The sequence below is a fragment of the Canis lupus genome, chromosome 16 (assembly GCF_011100685.1).
Source record: "Canis lupus familiaris isolate Mischka breed German Shepherd chromosome 16, alternate assembly UU_Cfam_GSD_1.0, whole genome shotgun sequence".
Lineage (NCBI taxonomy): Eukaryota > Metazoa > Chordata > Mammalia > Carnivora > Canidae > Canis > Canis lupus.
Window position 1 is genome coordinate 13,649,902 of NC_049237.1, and position 19,333 is coordinate 13,669,234.

General features: G+C 51.6%; 1 protein-coding gene across 9 annotated transcripts in view; it reads right to left on the minus strand.

Moving 5' to 3' along the window:
- LOC119877092 (adenylate cyclase type 1-like) overlaps nt 1-18,637 on the minus strand; it is a 35,723-nt gene extending 17,086 nt beyond the window's left edge. For 6 of the 9 annotated variants that reach the window (XM_038559515.1, XM_038559511.1, XM_038559513.1 and 3 more), the window contains exons 1-5: nt 18,262-18,637; nt 17,169-17,415; nt 16,800-16,933; nt 7,880-7,956; nt 3,281-3,357 (exon numbers count right to left, since the gene is read on the minus strand). In XM_038559515.1, the coding sequence (XP_038415443.1) occupies nt 3,352-3,357; nt 7,880-7,956; nt 16,800-16,933; nt 17,169-17,415; nt 18,262-18,268 (471 nt within the window). In that variant the 5' untranslated portion in view covers nt 18,269-18,637 and the 3' untranslated portion in view covers nt 3,281-3,351. Of the gene's footprint in view, nt 1-3,280; nt 3,358-7,676; nt 7,957-16,799; nt 16,934-17,168; nt 17,416-18,261 lie in introns of those variants that run through there. The other 3 variants (XM_038559517.1, XM_038559516.1, XM_038559509.1) reach the window with 2 other exon arrangements.
- Between the last annotated feature and the right edge of the window lie 696 nt (nt 18,638-19,333).

The following is a 19,333-nucleotide window of genomic DNA, read 5'->3' on the forward strand; positions in this document are numbered from 1 at the left end:
ACAATGAGAAACCACCTCACAGCGGTGAGAACATTAACAAGACAGGAAATACCAAATGTTGAACAGGATGCGCAGAAAGGGGAACGCTTTCAAAATGCAAAATTTTCAGAGGTAGCCGTACTCACCTGATAGGGACCAGGGCGGGGGGCGGGCTCCCGACCAGGCTGGGGCACTTAGGGTGGGACCTGAGAGCGGGGAGCGGGGAGGGTGGCGGGGGGCGGAGGAAGAGCCAGGGCCTTGGGGGGGCTCCTGGGGCCCAGCAGCCCAGGCCCTCAAGCCAATGCCCCAAGGCCATGCCCTGACACTGGATGGTGTCTGCATCCAAACCCCTCTGAGCGTACGCGGATGGGCTCGGCACCCTCCCTGAGCCCCGCTGGAGGGGCCTCGCACCCTCTCTGAGCCACCCGGAGGAGACCTGACCCGTAGGAGGCCCCACAGCCAGCCCCCTCCGCGAACAGGTCCCACCACTCCTCCCCTGCGCAGCCCTTTGTCTCTCGGTCTCTCCCTCCCTGTCTCTGGGTCTGTCCCTCCCTGTCTCTCTGTCTCTCCCTCCCTGTCTCTCGGTCTCCCTCCCTCTCTGTCTCTCCCACGCTGTCTAGATCTCACCCTCCTTGTCTCTGTGTCTCCCTCTCTGTGTCTCGGTCTCTCTCTCCCAGTCTCTCGGCATCTCCCTACCTGATTCCCTGCCTCTCCCTCCCTGTTTTTCTGTCTCTCCCTCACCGTCTCTCTCTCTCCGTCCCTGTCTCTCTGACTCTCCTTCCCTGTGTCTGTGTCTGTCTCTCCCTGCCACCCCATCTTGGTCTGTCCCCGCACCACCCCCGTCTCCTTCTCTCCCTCCCTCTCTCTGACTCTCGCTCCCTGTCTCGCCGGCTCTCCCTCCCTGTGTCACTGTCTCTCTTTGCGTCTCTATCTCTCCACCAGTCTCTGTGTGTCTCCCTTCGTGTCTCCCGGTCTCTCACTCCCTGTCTCGTTCTCTCCATCTTGTCTCTGTGTCCCCCTCACTGTGTCTCGGTCTCCCTCCCTGTCTCTCTGTCTCTTCCTCACTGTCTCTCGGTGTCTCCCTCTCTGTCTCTGTCTCTCCCTCCGTGTCTCTCTGACTCTCCTTCCGTGTCTGGCTCTCTCCCTCCCTCCCTCAGTCTCCCTCCTTGTCTCGGTCTCTCCCTCGCCATCTCGCTGTCTTCTCTCCCTCCCCTCCCCGATCTCTCCCTCCCTGTCTGTGTCCCCCTCCCTGTTTCTGTCCGTCCCTCCGCTTCTCTGTCCCTCCTTCCCTCTCCATGTCAATCAAATAAAGGATGACAACCGTAGGATTCTCTCAACAGATGCGGAAAAAGCATTTGACCAAATAGACCATCCTTTCGTGATGAAAACCTTCCGCCTGGTACGGATACTGGGAACAAACCTCAATTCTCATAAAACCTGTCTCCAAAAGACCCAGAGGGAAAGTCCTCTTCATTGGGAAAATCCTCGAGCTTTTAGCTTAAGGTCAGGAACACGACAGGGTGTCCACCCTCAACGCTGTCGTTCGGCACAGTAGTAGCGGTCCCAGCTTTCGCAGTGACATTCCGAAACAGAGAGAAAAGGCATCCCGATCGGCCAAGAAGTCAAACTCTCACTCATCACAGAGGACATGACACTCTACGTGGAAAACCTCAAACAGTCACTAGATTGTACTTAAAGGATCTGTCCAACAAGACCACCTAACAATCGTGGATATCTATGCCCCGAATGTGGGAGCTGCCACGATATCAATCAGTTGCGAAGCAAAGTTAAGACATACTTAGATAATAAGACACTTTTACTTAGAGACTCGAACACGGCACTTTCTAGGATTGATAGATCTTCCAGGCACAGCATCTCCAAAGAAACAAGCGCATGAAAGGATGCAGTGTACCACATGGATCACACAGATGTTTACAGAACTTTACCTCCAAATGCAACTGAATTCACATTCTTCTCAAGTGCATGTGGAACTTTGTCCAGAAGAGACCACATACTGGGTCACAAATCAGGTCGTGATCGATACCAAAAGACTGGGATCGTTCCCTGCGTATTTTCAGACCATAATGCTCTGAAACTAGAACTCAACCACAAGAAGAAGTCTGCAAGGATTTCACACACGTGCAGGTTAAGGACCATCTTGCTAAAAGACGAAAGGGTCAACCAGGACATTAGAGAAGAATTAAAAAAAATTCACAAAAACCAACGAGAATGAAGATACAACCAACCTGTTCCAAATCTTTGGGATATGGCAAAAGTGGTCCCAGACAGGGGAAATACATCGCAATGCAAGCGTCCATCCAAACACTGGAAAGAACTCAAATACACAAGCTAACCTTGCACCTAAAGGAGCTGGAGAAGGAACGGCAAATGAAACCTTCACCCAGCAGAAGACAACAGTTAATAAAAATTCGAGAACTCCACGAAATAGAGAGCAGAGGAACTAGGGAAACACATCCACAAACCAGGAGGTGGATCTTTGAAAGAACCAGTAAGAGAGAGAAAAACCATTAAGCCAGCCTTATTAAAAGAAGAGAGAAAAGACTCCAATTAATAAAATCATGAATGAGAAACGAGAGATCACCACCACCACCAAGGAAATACAAACGATCTTAAAAACTCATCCTGAGGAGCTACACGCCAATAAATTGCGCAATCGAGCAGAAACGGACGCATTTCCTGAAAACCACAAACTACCAAAACCGGAACAGGAAGACACAGAAAACCCGAACAGGCCAATATCCAGGGAGGAAACTGAAGCAGTCATCATCAAAGACCTGCTAAGACACAAGAGCCCAGGGCCGGATGGCTTCCCTGGGGAATGCTATCAAACGTTTAAAGAAGAAACCATACCTATTTCTACTCAAGCGGTTCCGAAAGATAGACAAGAGATGGAATGCTTCCAAACTCGTTCTTGGAGGCCAGCAGCACCTTAAGTCCAAAACCAGACAAAGACCCCACCAACATAGGAGACTTACAGACCGACAGACCTCACGAACACGGATGCAAACATTCTCCACAAGATACGAGCCAATGGGATCCAACGGTACATTAGGAAGGTACTCACCAGGGGAATCCCTGGGTGGCTCAGCGGTTTAGTGCCTGCCTTTGGCCCAGGACGTGATCCTGGAGACCCGGGATTGAGTCCCACGTCAGGCTCCCGGCATTGAGCCTGCTTCTCCCTCTGCCTGTGTCTCTGCCTCACCCTCTATCTCTCTCTATATATCTATCATAAATAAATAAGTAAATAAATCTTTAAAAACAAAAAAAAGGGGGTACTCACCATGACCACGTGGGATTTATCTCGGGGATGCAAGGCTGGTTCAACACTCAGAAAGCACGCCACGTGACTGATCAGATCTGCAAGAGAAGAAGGAACCAGACAATCCTCTCAAGAGATGCACACAAAGCATTTGACAAAATACGGCATCCATTCCTGATCCAAACGCTTCAGAGTACAGGGATAGAGGGAACGTTCCGCAGCATCCCCAAAGCCATCGGCGGAAAGGAAAGCCCACGGCAAATAATCATCCTCAATGTGGAAACACTGGGAGCCTTTCCCTGAAGAAGGGAATGAGAGACAGGGATGTCCACTTTCACCAAGGCTACTCAACATACTACTAGACGTCACGGCCTCAGCAATCAAGCGACAGAAAGAAATAAAAGGCTCAAATCGGCAAAGAAGTAGTCAAACTCTCCCTCTTCGCCGATGACATGATACCGTACCTGGAAAACCCAAAAGACTCCACCCCAAGATTGCCAGAACTCATACAGCAAATTTGGCAGCGTGGCAGGATACCCAATCAATGCCCAGAAATCCCTGGCCTCTCAGTACGCCAACGATGAGACTGAAGAAAGAGAAATGAAGGAGTCGGTCCCGGTGACAAATGCACCCAAAAGCATGAGATACCTAGCAATACACCTAACCAGAGAGATAAAGGATCTCTACCCGAAAAACCACGGAACACGTCTGAAAGAAATTGAGGAAGACACAAAGAGATGGAAAACTATTCCATGCTCCTGGATTGGAAGAATTCATATATATTGGGAAAATGTCCACGTGACCCAGGGCAATTTACACATGGAACGCGATCCCTATCATCAGAAATACCATGGGCTCTCTTCAGAGAGCTGGAACAAATCATCGGAAGATTTGTGTGGAATCATCAGAAAAGACTCCGAATGCCCAGGGCAATATGAGAAAAGAAAACCACAGCTGGCGGCATCACAATGCCGGACTTCAGGTCGTGCTACAAAGGTGTGCTCATCAAGACAGTGTGGTACTGGCACAAAAACAGACACACAGATCAATGGGACAGAAGAGACAAATCCAGAAGTGGACCCTCAACTCGACCGTCAAGACCGTACATTCGACCAAGCAGGAAAGACCATCCGCTGGAAAAAAGACAGTCTCTTCACTAAAGGCTGCTGGGCACGTTGGACAGCCACACGCAGAGGAATGAAACTGGACCATCCTCTCACACCTCCGGACACAAAGAGAAACTCAAAATGGATGGAAGATCTAAATGGGAGACAAGATTCCATCAAACTCCTAGGGGAGAACACAGGCAACAACACCCTCCTTGAACAGCAACTTCTTGCAAGATACATCCATGAAGGCCAGGGAAACAGAACCAAAACGAATCACTGGGACTTCGTCAATATGAGAAGCTTCCACAGAGCAAAAGAAACGCTCAAGAAAACTAAAAGACAAACTTCCAGAATGGAAGAAGATATGTGCAAATGACCCGTCCGATACAGGGCCAGTTATCCAAGATCTCTAAAGAACTTATTCAACTCAACAGCAAAGAAACCAAGAGTGCCACCCTGAAATGGGCAAAAGACATGAACAGAAACGTCACACAGGAAGACACAGACGTGGCCAACAAGCACATGAGACGATGCTCTGCATCGCCGGCCGGCAGGGAAATACAGAGCAAAAGCACAATGAGATACCACCTCACACCCGTGAGAATGGGGAACAAGAACCAGACAGGACACAACAAATGTTGGAGAGGATGTGGAGAAAGGGGAATGCTTTCAAAATTCAAAAGTTTCAGAAATCGCCATACTCACCTGATAGGGACCAAGCGGGGCGGGGGCCGGTGTGCTCCTGGTGAGCCTGGGGAGCTTGGGAATGGGGGAAGGGGGGAAGGGGGGCAAGGGCTGAAGGGGGGAGGGGGTCAGGGGCGGAAGGGGGAAGGGGAGCAGATGGGAGAGGAAGAGCCAAAAGCCTTGGGGGCACTGCTGGAGCCCAGACACCCAGGCCCTCAAGCCACCGCCCCAAGGCCATGCCCTGACGCTGGACTGTGCCTGCATCCAAACCCCTCTGAGCGTACGCGGATGGGCTCGGCACCCTCCCTGAGCCCCGGTGGAGGGGTCTCGCACCCTCTCTGAGCCGCCCGGAGGAGACCTGACCCGTAGGAGGCCCCACAGCCAGCCCCCTCCGCGAACAGGTTCCACCACTCCTCCCCCGCGCAGCCCTTTGTCTCTCGGTCTCTCCCTCCCTGTCTCTGGGGCTGTCCCTCCCTGTCTCTCTGTCTCCCTCCCTCTCGGTCTCTCCCACGCTGTCTAGATCTCACCCTCCTTGTCTCTGTCTCTCCCTCCCAGTCTCCCGGCATCTCCCTACCTGTTTCCCTGTCTTTCTGTCTCTGCCTCACGGTCTCTGTCTCTCCATCCCCCCGTCTCTCTGACTCTCTTTCCTGTGTCTGTGTCTGTCTCTTCCCGCCGCCCCATCTTGTTCTCTCCTCTCCGTCTGGCTCTGTCCCTCCCTCTCTCTGACTCTCGCTCCCTGTCTCGCCGGCACTCCCTCCCTGTGTCTCTGTCTCTCTCCCCGTCTCTATCTCTCCACCAGTCTCTCTGTGTCTCCCTCAGTGTCTCTCACTCCTTGTCTCTCGGTCTCTCCCTCCCTGTCTCTTGGACTCTACTTCCGTGTCCGTCCCTCCCTCCCTCCCTCCCTCCTTCAGTTTCCCTCCTTGTCTCGGTCTCTCCCTCGCCATCTCTATGTCTCTCCCTCGCTGTCTCTCCCCCATCCCGATCTCTCCCTCCCTGTCTGTGTCCCCCTGCCTGTGTCTCTCTGTCTCTCCTTCCCTCTCCCCATTAATGAAAGAAAGGACAGGGGCCGGAGCATTCTCTCAATAGACACAGAAAAAGAGTTTGACGAAATAGACCGTCCTTTCATGATGAAAACCTTCCGCCAGGCACGGATACCGGGAACAAACCTCAATTACCATAAAAGCCACCTACCAAGACCCAGGGGGAACGTCCTCTTCATTGGGAAAATCATAGAGCTTTTAACTTAAGGTCAGGAACACGACAGGGTGTCCACCCTCAACGCTGTCCTTCAGCACAGTAGTAGCGGTCCCAGCTTTCGCAGTGAGATTCCAAAACAGAGAGAAAAGGCATCCCGATCAGCCAAAAAGTCAAACTCTCACCTTTCACAGAGGACATGACACTCCATGTGGGAAACCTGAAAGAGTCACTAGATCGTACTTAAAGGATCTGTCCAACAAGACTATCTAACAATCATGGATATCTATGCCCCGAATGTGGGAGCTGCCAAGGATATCAAGCAATTAGTAACCAAAGTTAAGACATACTTAGGTAATAAGACACTTTGACTTGGAGACTCGAGCACGGCGCTTTCTAGGAATGATAGATCTTCCAGGCACAGCATCTCCAAAGAAACAAGCGCATGAAAGGATGCAGTGTACCACGTGGATCTCACAGATGTTTACAGAACTTTACCTCCAAATGCAACTGAATTCACATTCTTCTCAAGTGCACGTGGAACTTTGTCCAGAAGAGACCACATACTGGGTCGCAAATCAGGTCGTGATCGATACTAAAAGACTGGGATCGTCCCCTGCGTATTTTCAGACCATAATGCTCTGAAACTAGAACTCAACCACAAGAAGAAGTTTGCAAGGATTTCAAACACGTGCAGGTTAAGGACCATCCTGCTAAAAGACGAAAGGTTCAACCAGGACATTAGAGAAGAATTAAAAAGATTCACAAAAACCAACGAGAATGAAGATACAACCTGTTCCAAATCTTTGGGATACGGCAAAAGCGGTCCCGAGGGGCAAATACATCGCAATACAAGTGTCCATCCAACACTGGAAAGAACTCAAATACAAAAGCTAACCTTGCACCTAAAGGAGCTGGAGAAGGAACAGCAAATGAAACCTTCACCCAGCAGAAGACGATGGTTAATAAAAATTCGAACAGAACTCAATGAAATGGAGAGCAGAAGAACCGGAGAAACACATCCACAAAACCAGGAGGTGGATCTTTGAAAGAACCAATAAGAGAGAGAAAAATCATTAAGCCAGCCTTATAAAAAGAAGAGAGAAGACTCTAATTAATAAAATCATGAATGAGAAACGAGAGATCACCACCACCACCAAGGAAATGCAAAGGATCTTAAAACTCATCCTGAGCAGCTGTACGCCAGTAAATTGTGCAATCGAGAAGAAACGGACGCATTTCCTGAAAACCACAAACTACCAAAACCGGAACAGGAAGACACAGAAAACCCGAACAGGCCAATATCCAGGGAGGAAACTGAAGCAGTCATCATCAAAGACCTCCCGAGACACAAAACCCCAGGGCCGGATGGCTTCCCTGGGGAATGCGATCAACGTTTAAAGAATAAACCGTACCTATTTCTGCTCAAGCGGTTCCGAAAGATAGACAAGAGATGGAATGCTTCCAAACTCGTTCTTGGAGGCCAGCATCACATTATGTCCAAAAGCAGAGAAAGACTCCACCCCACCCAAAAGGGGAATTATACTGCGATGTCCCCGATGAACACGGATGCAAACGTCCTCAACAAGATACGAGCCAATAGGATCCAACGGTACATTGAGAAGTTACTCACCGTGACCAGGTGGCATTTATCCCCGGAACGCAAGGCCGATTCAACACTCGGCAAGCACTCCGTGTGACTGATCAGATCTGCAAGAGAAAAAACAAGAACCAGATGATCCTCTCAAGACACGCACAGAAAGCATTTGACAAAATCCATTCCTGATCCAAACGCTTCAGTGTACAGAGATAGAGGGAAAGTCCCTCAGCATCTTCAAAGCCATCTACGACAAGCCCCTGGCAAATTATCATTCCCAATGGGGAAACACCGGGAGCCTTTCCCCGAAGACCAGGCACGAGACGGGGATGTCCACTCTCACCGCTGCTATTCTCAACATAGTATGAGACGTCACGGCCTCAGCAATCAGGCAACGAGAAGAAATAAAAGGCATTCAAACCCACAAAGGAAAAGTCAAACTCTCCCTCTTCGCCGATGACATGATACCGTACCTAGAAAACCCAAAAGACTCCACCCGAAATTGCTGAACACCTACAGCAAGTTAAGCAGTGTGGCGGGATACAAACTCAGGGTCCAGAAACCAGTGGCGTTTCTGTACGTGAACAATGAGACCGAGGAAAGGGACATTGAGGAAGGGGTCAATCCCATTTATACAACCGCAGCACCCATAAAAAGCATGAGCTACCTAGAAAGAAACCTAACCAAAGGAGTAAAGGCTCTCTACCCAAAACATTACAGCACACGTCTGAAAGAAACTGAGGAAGAGGGATCCCTGGGTGGCGCAGCGGTTTGGCGCCTGCCTTTGGCCCAGGGCGCGATCCCGGAGACCCGGGATCGAATCCCACGTCGGGCTCCCGGTGCATAGACCCTGCGTCTCCCTCTGCCTGTGTCTCTGCCTCTCTCTCTCTCTCTGTGACTATCGTGAATAAATAAAAATTAAAATAAATAAATAAATAAAAAGAAAAAAAAAAAAAGAAACTGAGGAAGACACAAAGAGATGGAAAAAGGTTCCATGCTCCTGGGTTGGAAGAATTAATATTGGGGAAAATGTCAACGTGACCCAGGGCAATTTACACAACTAGTGCAAAATCTGTCAGAAATTCCACAGACTCTCTTCAGAGAGCTGGAACAAATCATCGGAAGACTTGTGTGGAATCAGAAAAGACCCCAAACAGCCACGGGAATTATAGCCAAGAAATCCACTACGGGTGGGGGGGGGGGGGGCAGCACAATGCCCGATTTCAGGGTGTGCCACAAAGCTGTGACCATCAAGACGGTGTGGTAATGGCACAAAAACGGACACATGGATCAATGGAATAGGGCAGAGCATCCAGAAGTGGACCCTCAACTCTACGGGCAACTAAGATTCGGCCAGGCAGGAAAGACCATCCACGGGGGAAAAAAGACAGTCTCTTCCATAAAGGCTGCTGGGAACACTGGACAGCCACATGCAGAGGAATGAAACCGGACCATTCCTCTCACACCAAACACAAGGATAAACTCAAAACGAATGAAGGATGTAAACGTGAGACAAGATTCCATCAAAACCCTCCGGGAGAACACAGGCAACAACACCCTTCTTGAACTGGGCCACAGCAACTTCTTGCAAATCACATCAGCCACGAAGGCCAGAGAAACAAGAGCGAAATGGACCGCTGGGACTTCATCAAGATGAGCCGCTTCCGCACAGCAAAAGAAAAACTTGTCCCCGAAGACAAACAGTAACCTCCCTGATAGTGGCCATAGTAATTTCTTCCTAGACAAGTCTCCAGAGGAAAGGGAAACAGCTAAAAGTGAACTATTGGGACTTCATCAAGATAAAAATCTGCACAATGAAGGAAACAATCAATGAAACTAAAAGGCAGCCTACAGAACGGGACAAGATGTTTACAAATGACATACCTGATAAAGGGTTAGGATCCGAAATGTATAGAGAACTTACCAAACTCAACACCCAAAAAACAAATAATCCAGCTAGGAAATAGGCAGAAGACACGAATAGACATTTTTCCAAATAAGCCACACAGATGGCCAACAGACACATGAAAGGATAGTCAACATCACTGATCATCAGGGACATACAAATGAAACCATGATGAGACATCATCTCACACCTGTCAGAATGGCCAAAATTAACAACACAAGAAGCAACAAGTGTCGGTGAGTGGTAAAGAAAGGAGAACCCTCTTGCATTGCTGCTGGGAATGAAGACTGGTACAGCCACTCTGGCAAACAATATGGAGTTTCCTCAGAGTTAAAATAGTACTACCCTAAGATCCAGCAATTGCACTACTAGGTATTTACCCAAAAGATACAAAAATACTGATTCGAAAGGGTATATGCCCCCTCGTGTTTAGAGCAGCATTATCAATAATAGCCAAACTATCAAGAAAGCCTAAATGTTTATCAACGTGCATGGATAAAGATGTGGTCTCACCCCAGTGAGAATGGTGAAAATTAACAAGACAGGAAAGAACACACGTTGGAGAGGATGTAGACAGAGGGGGACCCTCCTGCACTGTTGGTGGGAACGTGAACTGGTGCAGCCACTCTGGAAAACTGTGTGGAGGCTCCCCAAGAAGTTAAAAATAGAGCTACCCTACGGCCCAGCAAGTGCACTGCTGGGGATTTACCCCAAAGATACAGATGCTGTGAAACGCTGGGACACCTGCACCCCGATATTTATAGCAGCAATGTCCACAATAGCCACACTGTGGAAGGAGCCGAGATGTCCTTCAACAGACGAATGGGTAAAGATGCGGTCTATGTATACGATGGAATATTACTCCGCCATCAGAAAGGACAAAATACCCACCATGTGCTTCGATGTGGATGGAACTGGAAGGTATTATGAGGAGTGAAAAAGTCAACTGCAGAAGGACAATCATCATATGGTTTCACTCATATGTGGAATATAAGAAATAGTGAAAGGGATTCTAAGGAAAAGGAGGGGAACTGAGCGAGTAAAATTAGAGAGGGAGACAAACCGTGAGAGACTCCTAACTCTGGGAAAGAAACAAAGGGTTGCAGAAGGGGAGGTGGGTGGGGGGATGGGGTAACTGGGTGACTGAGGAGGGCACTTGGTTGGACGACCACTGTATGTTATACTATATGGTGGAAAATCGAATTTTAATAAAAGCGAACGTAAAAACAAAAACAAAAAAGATGTGGTCTATATATACAATGGAATACTACTGGGCCATCCAAAAAGAATGAAATCTTGCCATTTGCAACATCCTGGTTGGAGCTAGAGCGTATTATGCTCAGTGAAATAAGTCAGTCAGAGAAAGACAAACACCATATAATTTCACTCATGTATGGAATGTAAGAAATGAAACAGATGAACACAGGGAGAGAAAAGAGAGAGACGCAAACCAGGAAACAGATTCTTAGCTACAGAGAACACGCTGAGGGTTGCCGAGGCGAGGGGAGAGAGGGAGTGGGTATTAAGGCGGGCACCTGTGATGAGCACTGAGCATTATGTGTAAGTGATGGATCACTAAATACTACCCTTGAAAGTAATAATGGCTATATGTTAACCATCGAATTTATATAAAAACTTGAAACCTAAAAGAAATAATACAACAAAGAATGCACCTAATAAAAAGAGGAAGGGAAAAAAAAGAGGGAGAGCAAGAGACAAATGAATTACTACTATTAATAAAGTAATCAATACTAATTATAAATGGAACATTAAATACTGTTTTATATTATAATAGAATAACAAAAATATTTAATCCAAAGCAGGCAGAAAAAGAGGGAAAACACCGCAAAGAACAGATGGGCAGACATGACAAATAGGAGACAGCAAGATAAAAGATTAAAATCCAATGCATCAATAATCATATTAATTATAAATGGTCTGAACAGCTCAATTTAAAAAGCAGAGATTGGGATCCCTGGGTGGCGCAGCGGTTTGGCGCCTGCCTTTGGCCCAGGACACGATCCTGGAGACCTGGGATCGAATCCCACGTCGGGCTCCCGATGCAAGGAGCCTGCTTCTCCCTCTGCCTGTGTCTCTGCCTCTCTCTCTGTCTCTCTGTGTGACTATCATAAAAAAATAAATAAAAATTTAAAAAAAATAAAAAATAAAAAATAAAAATAAATAAAAAAAATAAAAACCAGTGATTTATAAGTTGGATAAGAAGGCAAGGTCCAATTGTATTTGGTCCAATTGTCCAACCAATTGGGAAACCAACCTTAAGTAAAAAGATATAAATAAGTTAAAAGTAAAATGATGGAAAAAATATATAAAGAGAGCAGGATTACGTATATAATATCATGTAAAGTATACTGCAGAGCCAAGCACATTACCTGGGAAAAGCAGCTGTTTCCATAGTGATAAAGGGGACAAGATTTCAACTTACCAAGAGGACATCCTCATCCTAAACATTTATTATGCACCTAATAACGAACTGCCAAAATACATGAAGGAAAAATTGGTAGAACTGCACAAAATTCTGTCGACGGGTAAAACGGGAGATTTCAACATCATTCTCTCAAAAATTGGTAGAATATCTGGGCATAAAGTCCATTAGGGCATAGAAGACCTATGAGCATCCTCGGCCACGGTGGCCTCATTGGCATTCATGAAACACACCATCGAAAAAAATTAAAAATTAAAAAATTAAAATAAATTTAAAAAACCCACACCATCCAACAGCCACAAAATGGAACACGGATGTCAGAATTCTCAAGGATCAGTTCAGCGGCTTAACCGAGCCACCCACGTGCCCCTCTTTCTCAAGAAATCTAAAAGAATTCAAGGCATAATCTCTCACCACAGTATATAACTAAGGAGAAGTCAGTAACAGAAAGATCCCTGGGAAATCTTCAACAAAAGAATGTATGTCTTCAAAACTCTTGGGAAGAAGAAAGAAGAAAGAAGAAGAAGAAGAACAATAACAACAACAACAACAGCAACAAAGATCTTTGAGCCAAAGGAAAATGAAATGACATTTAATGTCAAAATTTGTGAATTAAGCAGCACTTGGAGGAAAATGTATAATAAAACCCCTGAGTTAGAGAAAGTAGAAATCATCCTGAGAAACTAGAGACCATGAGTCAATTAACCCCAAAGTTATCAGAAGAAAATAAAGATCAGAGTAGAATTCAATGAAATTGGAAACTCAAAATAACAGAGAAAGATCAATAAGACCAAAACCTGTTTCTTAAGATCAATAAAATGTATCAACTTCTAGTCACATTGATCAAAACAAAACAAAAAAAGAGTCTACACAATCCTACATCAGGAGAGAGGGGATGTCACCACAAATCCTACAAATGGTAAAGTGGGTAAGAAGGGAATAGGAAAAACAAGTTTGTGATAATCGAATGAACAACGTTCAGGGAATGACATAAATTCTCAAAGCTACCTCAAAAAAGAAAAAAAAAAGGAAAGCCTTATGGCCCTTTATCTTTAGAGAAGCTCATTTTAGTTAAAACCTTCCTACTCTAAAGACAGACATACAAATCCAAGCCGAAGGGCTTCACTTCCCAAAACGTCTGAGGAAGAAATGGTACCAATTCTACGAACTCTTCCAGAAACCCGCAAAGGAAGGAACAGGTCCCTACTGGTGAGGCCTGCTTCGCTCTGACCTCAAAGCCTTGTCCGGCCTAGAAAATGAGAGAACAATCCATATGTTGGCAACTGAACAGCAACAGAAAATAAATTTACAAAAATAAATAAATAAACAAACAAACAAATAAATAAAAGACAATGAGAGAACTACATTATTCATGAGCGCCAACGCACATCCCCTTACCACGTTTTGGCAAAGCGAATCCAACAACACACAGAAGTGTTCCCGCATGACAGGCAAGCCCACGCCGGGCCACCTTCCCTCCGAGTGCTGCCAATACGGCGCCACCACCGGCGGGAATCACCCTCCCGAGACAGGCATTCCCTGTGCAGGAACAAGTTGCCCTACTATCATCCAGACTAAGGTCGCATCCCGATTGGGGAATCCAAAGGAAACGCGGCTCTGGCACACGGGCATTGCGGTGGCCACAGACGAGGAGGAAGCTCAAGCATGCAGGCTCCTGGGACCACCCGGGGTCTGAAAATAATTAACCCCCAGGCCTGGCCTGACCGTTCCACAACGGCGTGAGACACTGTGATGCCTGCGTGACAGGCTTACGGACCCACACGGCAAGCGGGCAAAGTCGAGAAATGTCCTTGTTTTGCTGGGTTTACAGGAAGGTGAGGTGGCCTTTCCCGTTACACGTCCCTGGGAAAATATGTCAGTGTGTCGCATGTAGGCACCCCTTCCCAGTGACATGCGGAGGGTCTCCCTGCCACTGAGCTCCCCGGAAAACTCACCGAGAGGTGGGGGCCCGGGGTGTTGTCAGTGGGGAACCCCAGGGCAGGCCCAAACACTGGGCTTACACCATCTAAAGGGACACCGAGAAGAGCGCTGCCAACCCAGACGGGGCACCGCAGCCTCTGTCTGTGGCGCTGGCCGCACGGCAGGTGCCTGGTGAACAAGCCGGAAGCCAGATACGCACACGCCAGGCCAACCCGGCTCTCCAGCGCACCCTGACTGCTCTCCTCAAGCTGAGTAGCTAATCACAACTAAAGACCTGAAACCACACGGGGCAGCTGACCGCGGGGTGGGCACCTCTAGGGACCAGCCAGCCCGGTGCCCCTGGACAGCCAGCCACAGCCAGACAAGGGTCCCCTGAGTCCCCTGGCACAGCCCACGAGAGACGCTGTGCTCCGTCACCTGGTGAGGCCGTGGCAAACAGCAGCGGTTGGGTCTCCCTTCTGGGAGCCCACGTATGCGGCCGTCTGTCTGGCACCGGCTCCAACCTGAGACTTCCGGGCTTGGCCAGGGCGGAGCCTCAGCAGGCCCGGGGACAATGCGGCTGGGACCCTCTCGGCACGGTCAAGGAGGGCCGGCCAGGTCCCTTGGCTGAAGGTCGGGATCTTGTCTGGTGGCCTGCCTCGGGGCGCCTGCAGTGGCCCTAGACCCGCCCATCTCAGGTGAGCCGATGGTCCTACCCCTGACCCACCCAATCCGGGCTGTGGTCGGGCCCTCACGTGGGATGACGGTGGCAGCTCAAGTCCCCTGTGGGACAGAGCCAGCATCGGGGGCGTACCCCGGTCTGCAGGGAAACTCAAGCCAGCACTGTACACCCGCCCCCCCAGGGCGTCCCAGCCCCATGGACAGGGGTCCAGAGGGCTCAGCATTCCAGGGCCTCTGCCCACCCAGAACCCAGGTGTACAGTGAAGACGACACCGGGCAGCGAGCCCCTCAGATCAGGGGTCTCCCTAGGGCTCGGGGGCGTGGGCTGCCCAGAGTAGACACGGGATGGGCAATGAGCAGAAACACGCATCCACGGGGATGGGGCGGCAGACGTAGGGAGTGACTGCTGCTGGGGACAGGGCTCTCTGGGAACGTGAAGATGCTCTAACACTGACCATGGCGACGGCGGCCCAAGTCTGTAAATACACTGGAAACCACCGAACCGCATACTTTACAGGAATGAAGCGTGAAGAGAGTGGTTTTAACCTCAGTGCAGGTGTTACGCAGAAAAGAATAATTAGGCTGTTGTTCCCCGGCATACGGACGTGTGTGCAGACCCCCTATGTACTCGGGTACGCACACGCGCACGCACACGGGTCTTCCCTCCTCTGTCTACCCGGAGGAACGGGATCACCCTTCATGGTCCCGAACACGCATCCTGCCCGGACATCCGTAGCCGGGACCTGTCTTTCCCAGGTTAACAAAACCAGAGAAGAAGTATCAGACTGGCTCCTGCAGGTGGAGCATCCCAAGAGATGAACAAGGCGGCGTCCGGAGGCCGCCCAGCCGCACCGAGCGCTCACTGCGCGCCAGGCCCGCCGCCAAGCCCGTCCTGGTGGGGAACTAGTCACTGTATCCTCACCCAGGCTGGAAGGTTTTATGTGTCACCTGGACCAGGCCACAGGGCGCCCACACGGCCACCAAACATCACTTCCAGGTGTCCATGCTGGTCTCTGCAGCCCATGGTCTTCTTCGGCGAGGGCAACCTCACCCCCCAATCCTCTGGGCTCCACCTGTCTGGCATCGAACACTGGCTCTACCTGCATCCTGGTCCCCAGGGGGGGCCCAGGCTGGACACGGGGCTCCCAGGATGAGGCGACTGCCCCCCTACTCCGGACACCACTCAGACCCTGGCTCTTCCCCGCTGGGCCATGTACCAGCCACCCGGGCCTGAGCACATCACATCGCTGCCCTGCTCCCCACCTGCAGGCCTATGCCCTGGGCAGGGCTGCCATGAAGACCGGACACAATTAAATGCCTCGGATGCTAGAGAGCGGCTGCGTAATACATCAGGATTAGAAAGCTCCTGAGAGCTTGCATCCACCGTCTCTCTTCTAGGGCGTGCCCCCTGCCCACTTCTAGCCGGGGAAGCCAAGGGAGGCCCTCCACCCAGGGTCCAGACGTCTGCAAGTGGCACGGGTCGACTTGTCCAGCAGGCCGGAAGGCCTCCCCATCCAGAGGCGAGGGACACGGCAAGGGACGAGGGGGGCCCCTCGCGCATGCCCCGCTGTCCCAGACGAACACCAGTGTGCTGGTCACCTGGCAGGTGCACAGCCCACGCCTCCGGTAGTCATCCCCTCCCTCCCCGGGCTCGGACCGACAGCTCGCATACCTGCACCCGCACACCTCCTAACTTGGGTGGGCGGTGCAAGAGTCAGTGTTTTCTGGACACTCCCATGACCCTGGGGATACCCACTGTCCCGTGCAGCGCAGCAAAGGCTGAGCCACTCTGCGCGGCAGCCCTACTGCCAGACGCCTCTGGGGATGGGGAGCTCACTGCTCAGGATGTCACCAAACCCCTGTGCCTGTCAGACACGGCTCATGGGGCTGTGCTCAGCTTCCCCTGGTCCCCGTCCTGCCTCAGCACTACTAGCCCCTCTACCCCCACGGCCCCTCCCCAGGGGCCCCTCTGCCGTACCCCTCCCTCCGTGGAGCACACGGAGCACCTCTTGCCTGTGCCGTCCAGAGGTAGTCCAGCCGCAGCTTGATGTTCACCTGCCGGGCGTGCAAGGCCAGCGTGCACGAGAACAGCAGGATGGCCATGATGGGCTCGAAGCTGAGCCCGGACACCGCGTTGCCCCTGGGGGAGGTGGGGGATGGTGAGGAGAGAAACCTCTTCAGTAACGAGGGCCCAAGACCCGTCCACGTGCCCCCGGGGCAGGCCAGTCGGCAGCACCTGCCACCGGCCTGGCTGCAGCACCTCCCACCCGAACTGAGGCCTCGCTGGCCCTGGGCCCAAATGGACACACGGATAAGCCGCGGAAGCAGACAGCGCCCGACACGTGTCTCCAGGGGGCCGGCAGCAGCGCACCTACCCCGAGGCCCGGGTGTAGCCGCTGAGCTCCAGGACCAGGATGTAAGACGCGGTGAGCACGAGGAGCAGGATCGTTTTGGGCAGGGAGGACACTCGCAGGAAGATGGCCAGTGGGAGTGTGTCCACCAGGCCGCAGAGCAGGGCGTGGGGCACAGACGCACAGGGCACAGCGGGCACAGGCCGCCGGGCGTCAGGACCACCAGGGTCCTGTTGGGGCTGGAGCTCCAGGCCCAGGGCAGACAGCCCACCTGGAGGGGGCAGAGGGGTGGAGGGGGCAGGGGCGGAGGGGGGAGGGGGGCGGGGGTTAGGGGGAGGAGGAGCAGAGAAAGCAGGGCCAGAGGAGGCAGGGGCAGAGGGGGCAGGGGAGGAGGGGGAAGAGGAGGCAGGGGTGGAGGAGACGGGGGTAGAGGAACAGAGGAAGAGGGGGCGGTGGGGGCAGAGGAGGCAGGGGTTGGAGGGGGCAGAGGAGCAGAGGGAGCAGTGGCCGATGGGGCGGTGGGGGTAGAGGAGGAGGGGGTGGAAGAGGCACGGGTGGAGGAGGCAGGGGCAGAGGGGACACAGGGTCAAGAAGAGGAAGGGGTGGAGGGGATGGTGGAGAGTGCAGGCAGCCGGGGCAGGAGTGGAGGGGGCAGGGGCAGAGGGGTCAGCGGCAGAAGAGTAGGGGTGGAGGGGCAGGGGAGGAGAATCCAGGGGCAGGGGCGGCAGGGAGACGGGGGCTCAGGACCAGCCGCCCTCAGCCCCACCTGCACCGCCCACCCGCTGCTACAGCTTCCTGTGGGAAGGAGGGGATGCCCCCAGGTGCCGCCCGCCCCCCCTTGCTGTGCCCTCCAGGCTCCTCCCAGTGTAGGCTGGGAGAAGCAAGAGACCCCCTCGCCCCCCCAGACCGCCCGTGCCCTCTCGGCCCCCCTACTGTCACTGCGGCCCTGCCTCCCTCCTGGTACTCAGCGCCCCACCCCTGCCCTGACTCCTGCCCCAGCTTCTAGTGCGCACTGGGGAGGGGCTGGGTGTCCCTTCACCCGGAGACAGCCCCCCTCAGCCCCGCACACCTCGCGGGGCTCCCCCCGCTACACCCTGCCGCCTGCGGACATGCTCACCACACATCCTTGGCCACGGAGCAGATCAGGACACTATGAAAATACACAAGTCGGTGCGGATCTGGATGGTCAGGCTCCTGGAGAACACTGGACAATAAAACATATTACTGTGAACACAGGCGTTCCTTAGAGTCGGTTCGGGTCGCAGGAACGGTCACAGCACAGAATGGGCCGCGCGCCCTGGTGCCGCTGGCTCCCCACCCAGGCCCCCCCTCCACACATCTCAGCTGTGCCCAGGCTTCCTCTCCCAGGTCGACGCTGCCAAAATTGAAACAAAATCTACTGTCTTTCAGTGAAAAACCACCACACCTGCCACCGTGTGCCCCACGCTGTGACTCTGGCACTGGAATGAACGGATTAATTTGACATTTTTATTGCATTAATCCTTAACTACGTTATGTATTTTTAGCTTTATATATTGTTGTTATATGAAATAACAAGGATGTACACGTACTTGTGTCTTTTTAGGTACTTTAAGTTTTACTGTTATTCACATAGGTTTTACGCTGTTTTCGTTACTAGAAAGTTTTATTTTAAATCTGTTTGGGGGGCAACCTGGCAGCTCAGGTCTGATCTCAGGTCCTGGGGACCGAGTCCCACGTCGGGCTCCCGGCTCGGGAAGGAGTCTCTTCTCCCTCTCACCCTCGCCCGTCCCAAAATTGTACTTTCTGCTCCTCTCTCCTCAAATAAATAAAATCTTTTTAAAGAAAGAAGGCAACTTTAAATACAGTTTGCAATAGGTCCAACACGTGGATTTTCGGTGGATAACAGCGCAAAGTTCTTTTTTAGATTCACGCTCGGTGAAATCAAAACAACAAACTAAAATAAGAACTGTGCAGGGACCTTCCCAAGACGAACTGACCAGACCCCAGCGCCAGGGCCGCCCCCCTCCGCGGCCCCCCCTGGGGCGTCCCGACCCCCTGTCCCCACCACTGGCCCTTCGCTTCCTACGCGGCTCCCACAGCACAGCCTTGGTTCCCAGATTCGGTTCGGGATTCCTGAGTCCCTCCCTGCCGCCCGTGCAGACACGCTGGGGGCTCCCCCAGATCTCAGTGGAGAGACCCCCTGCAGC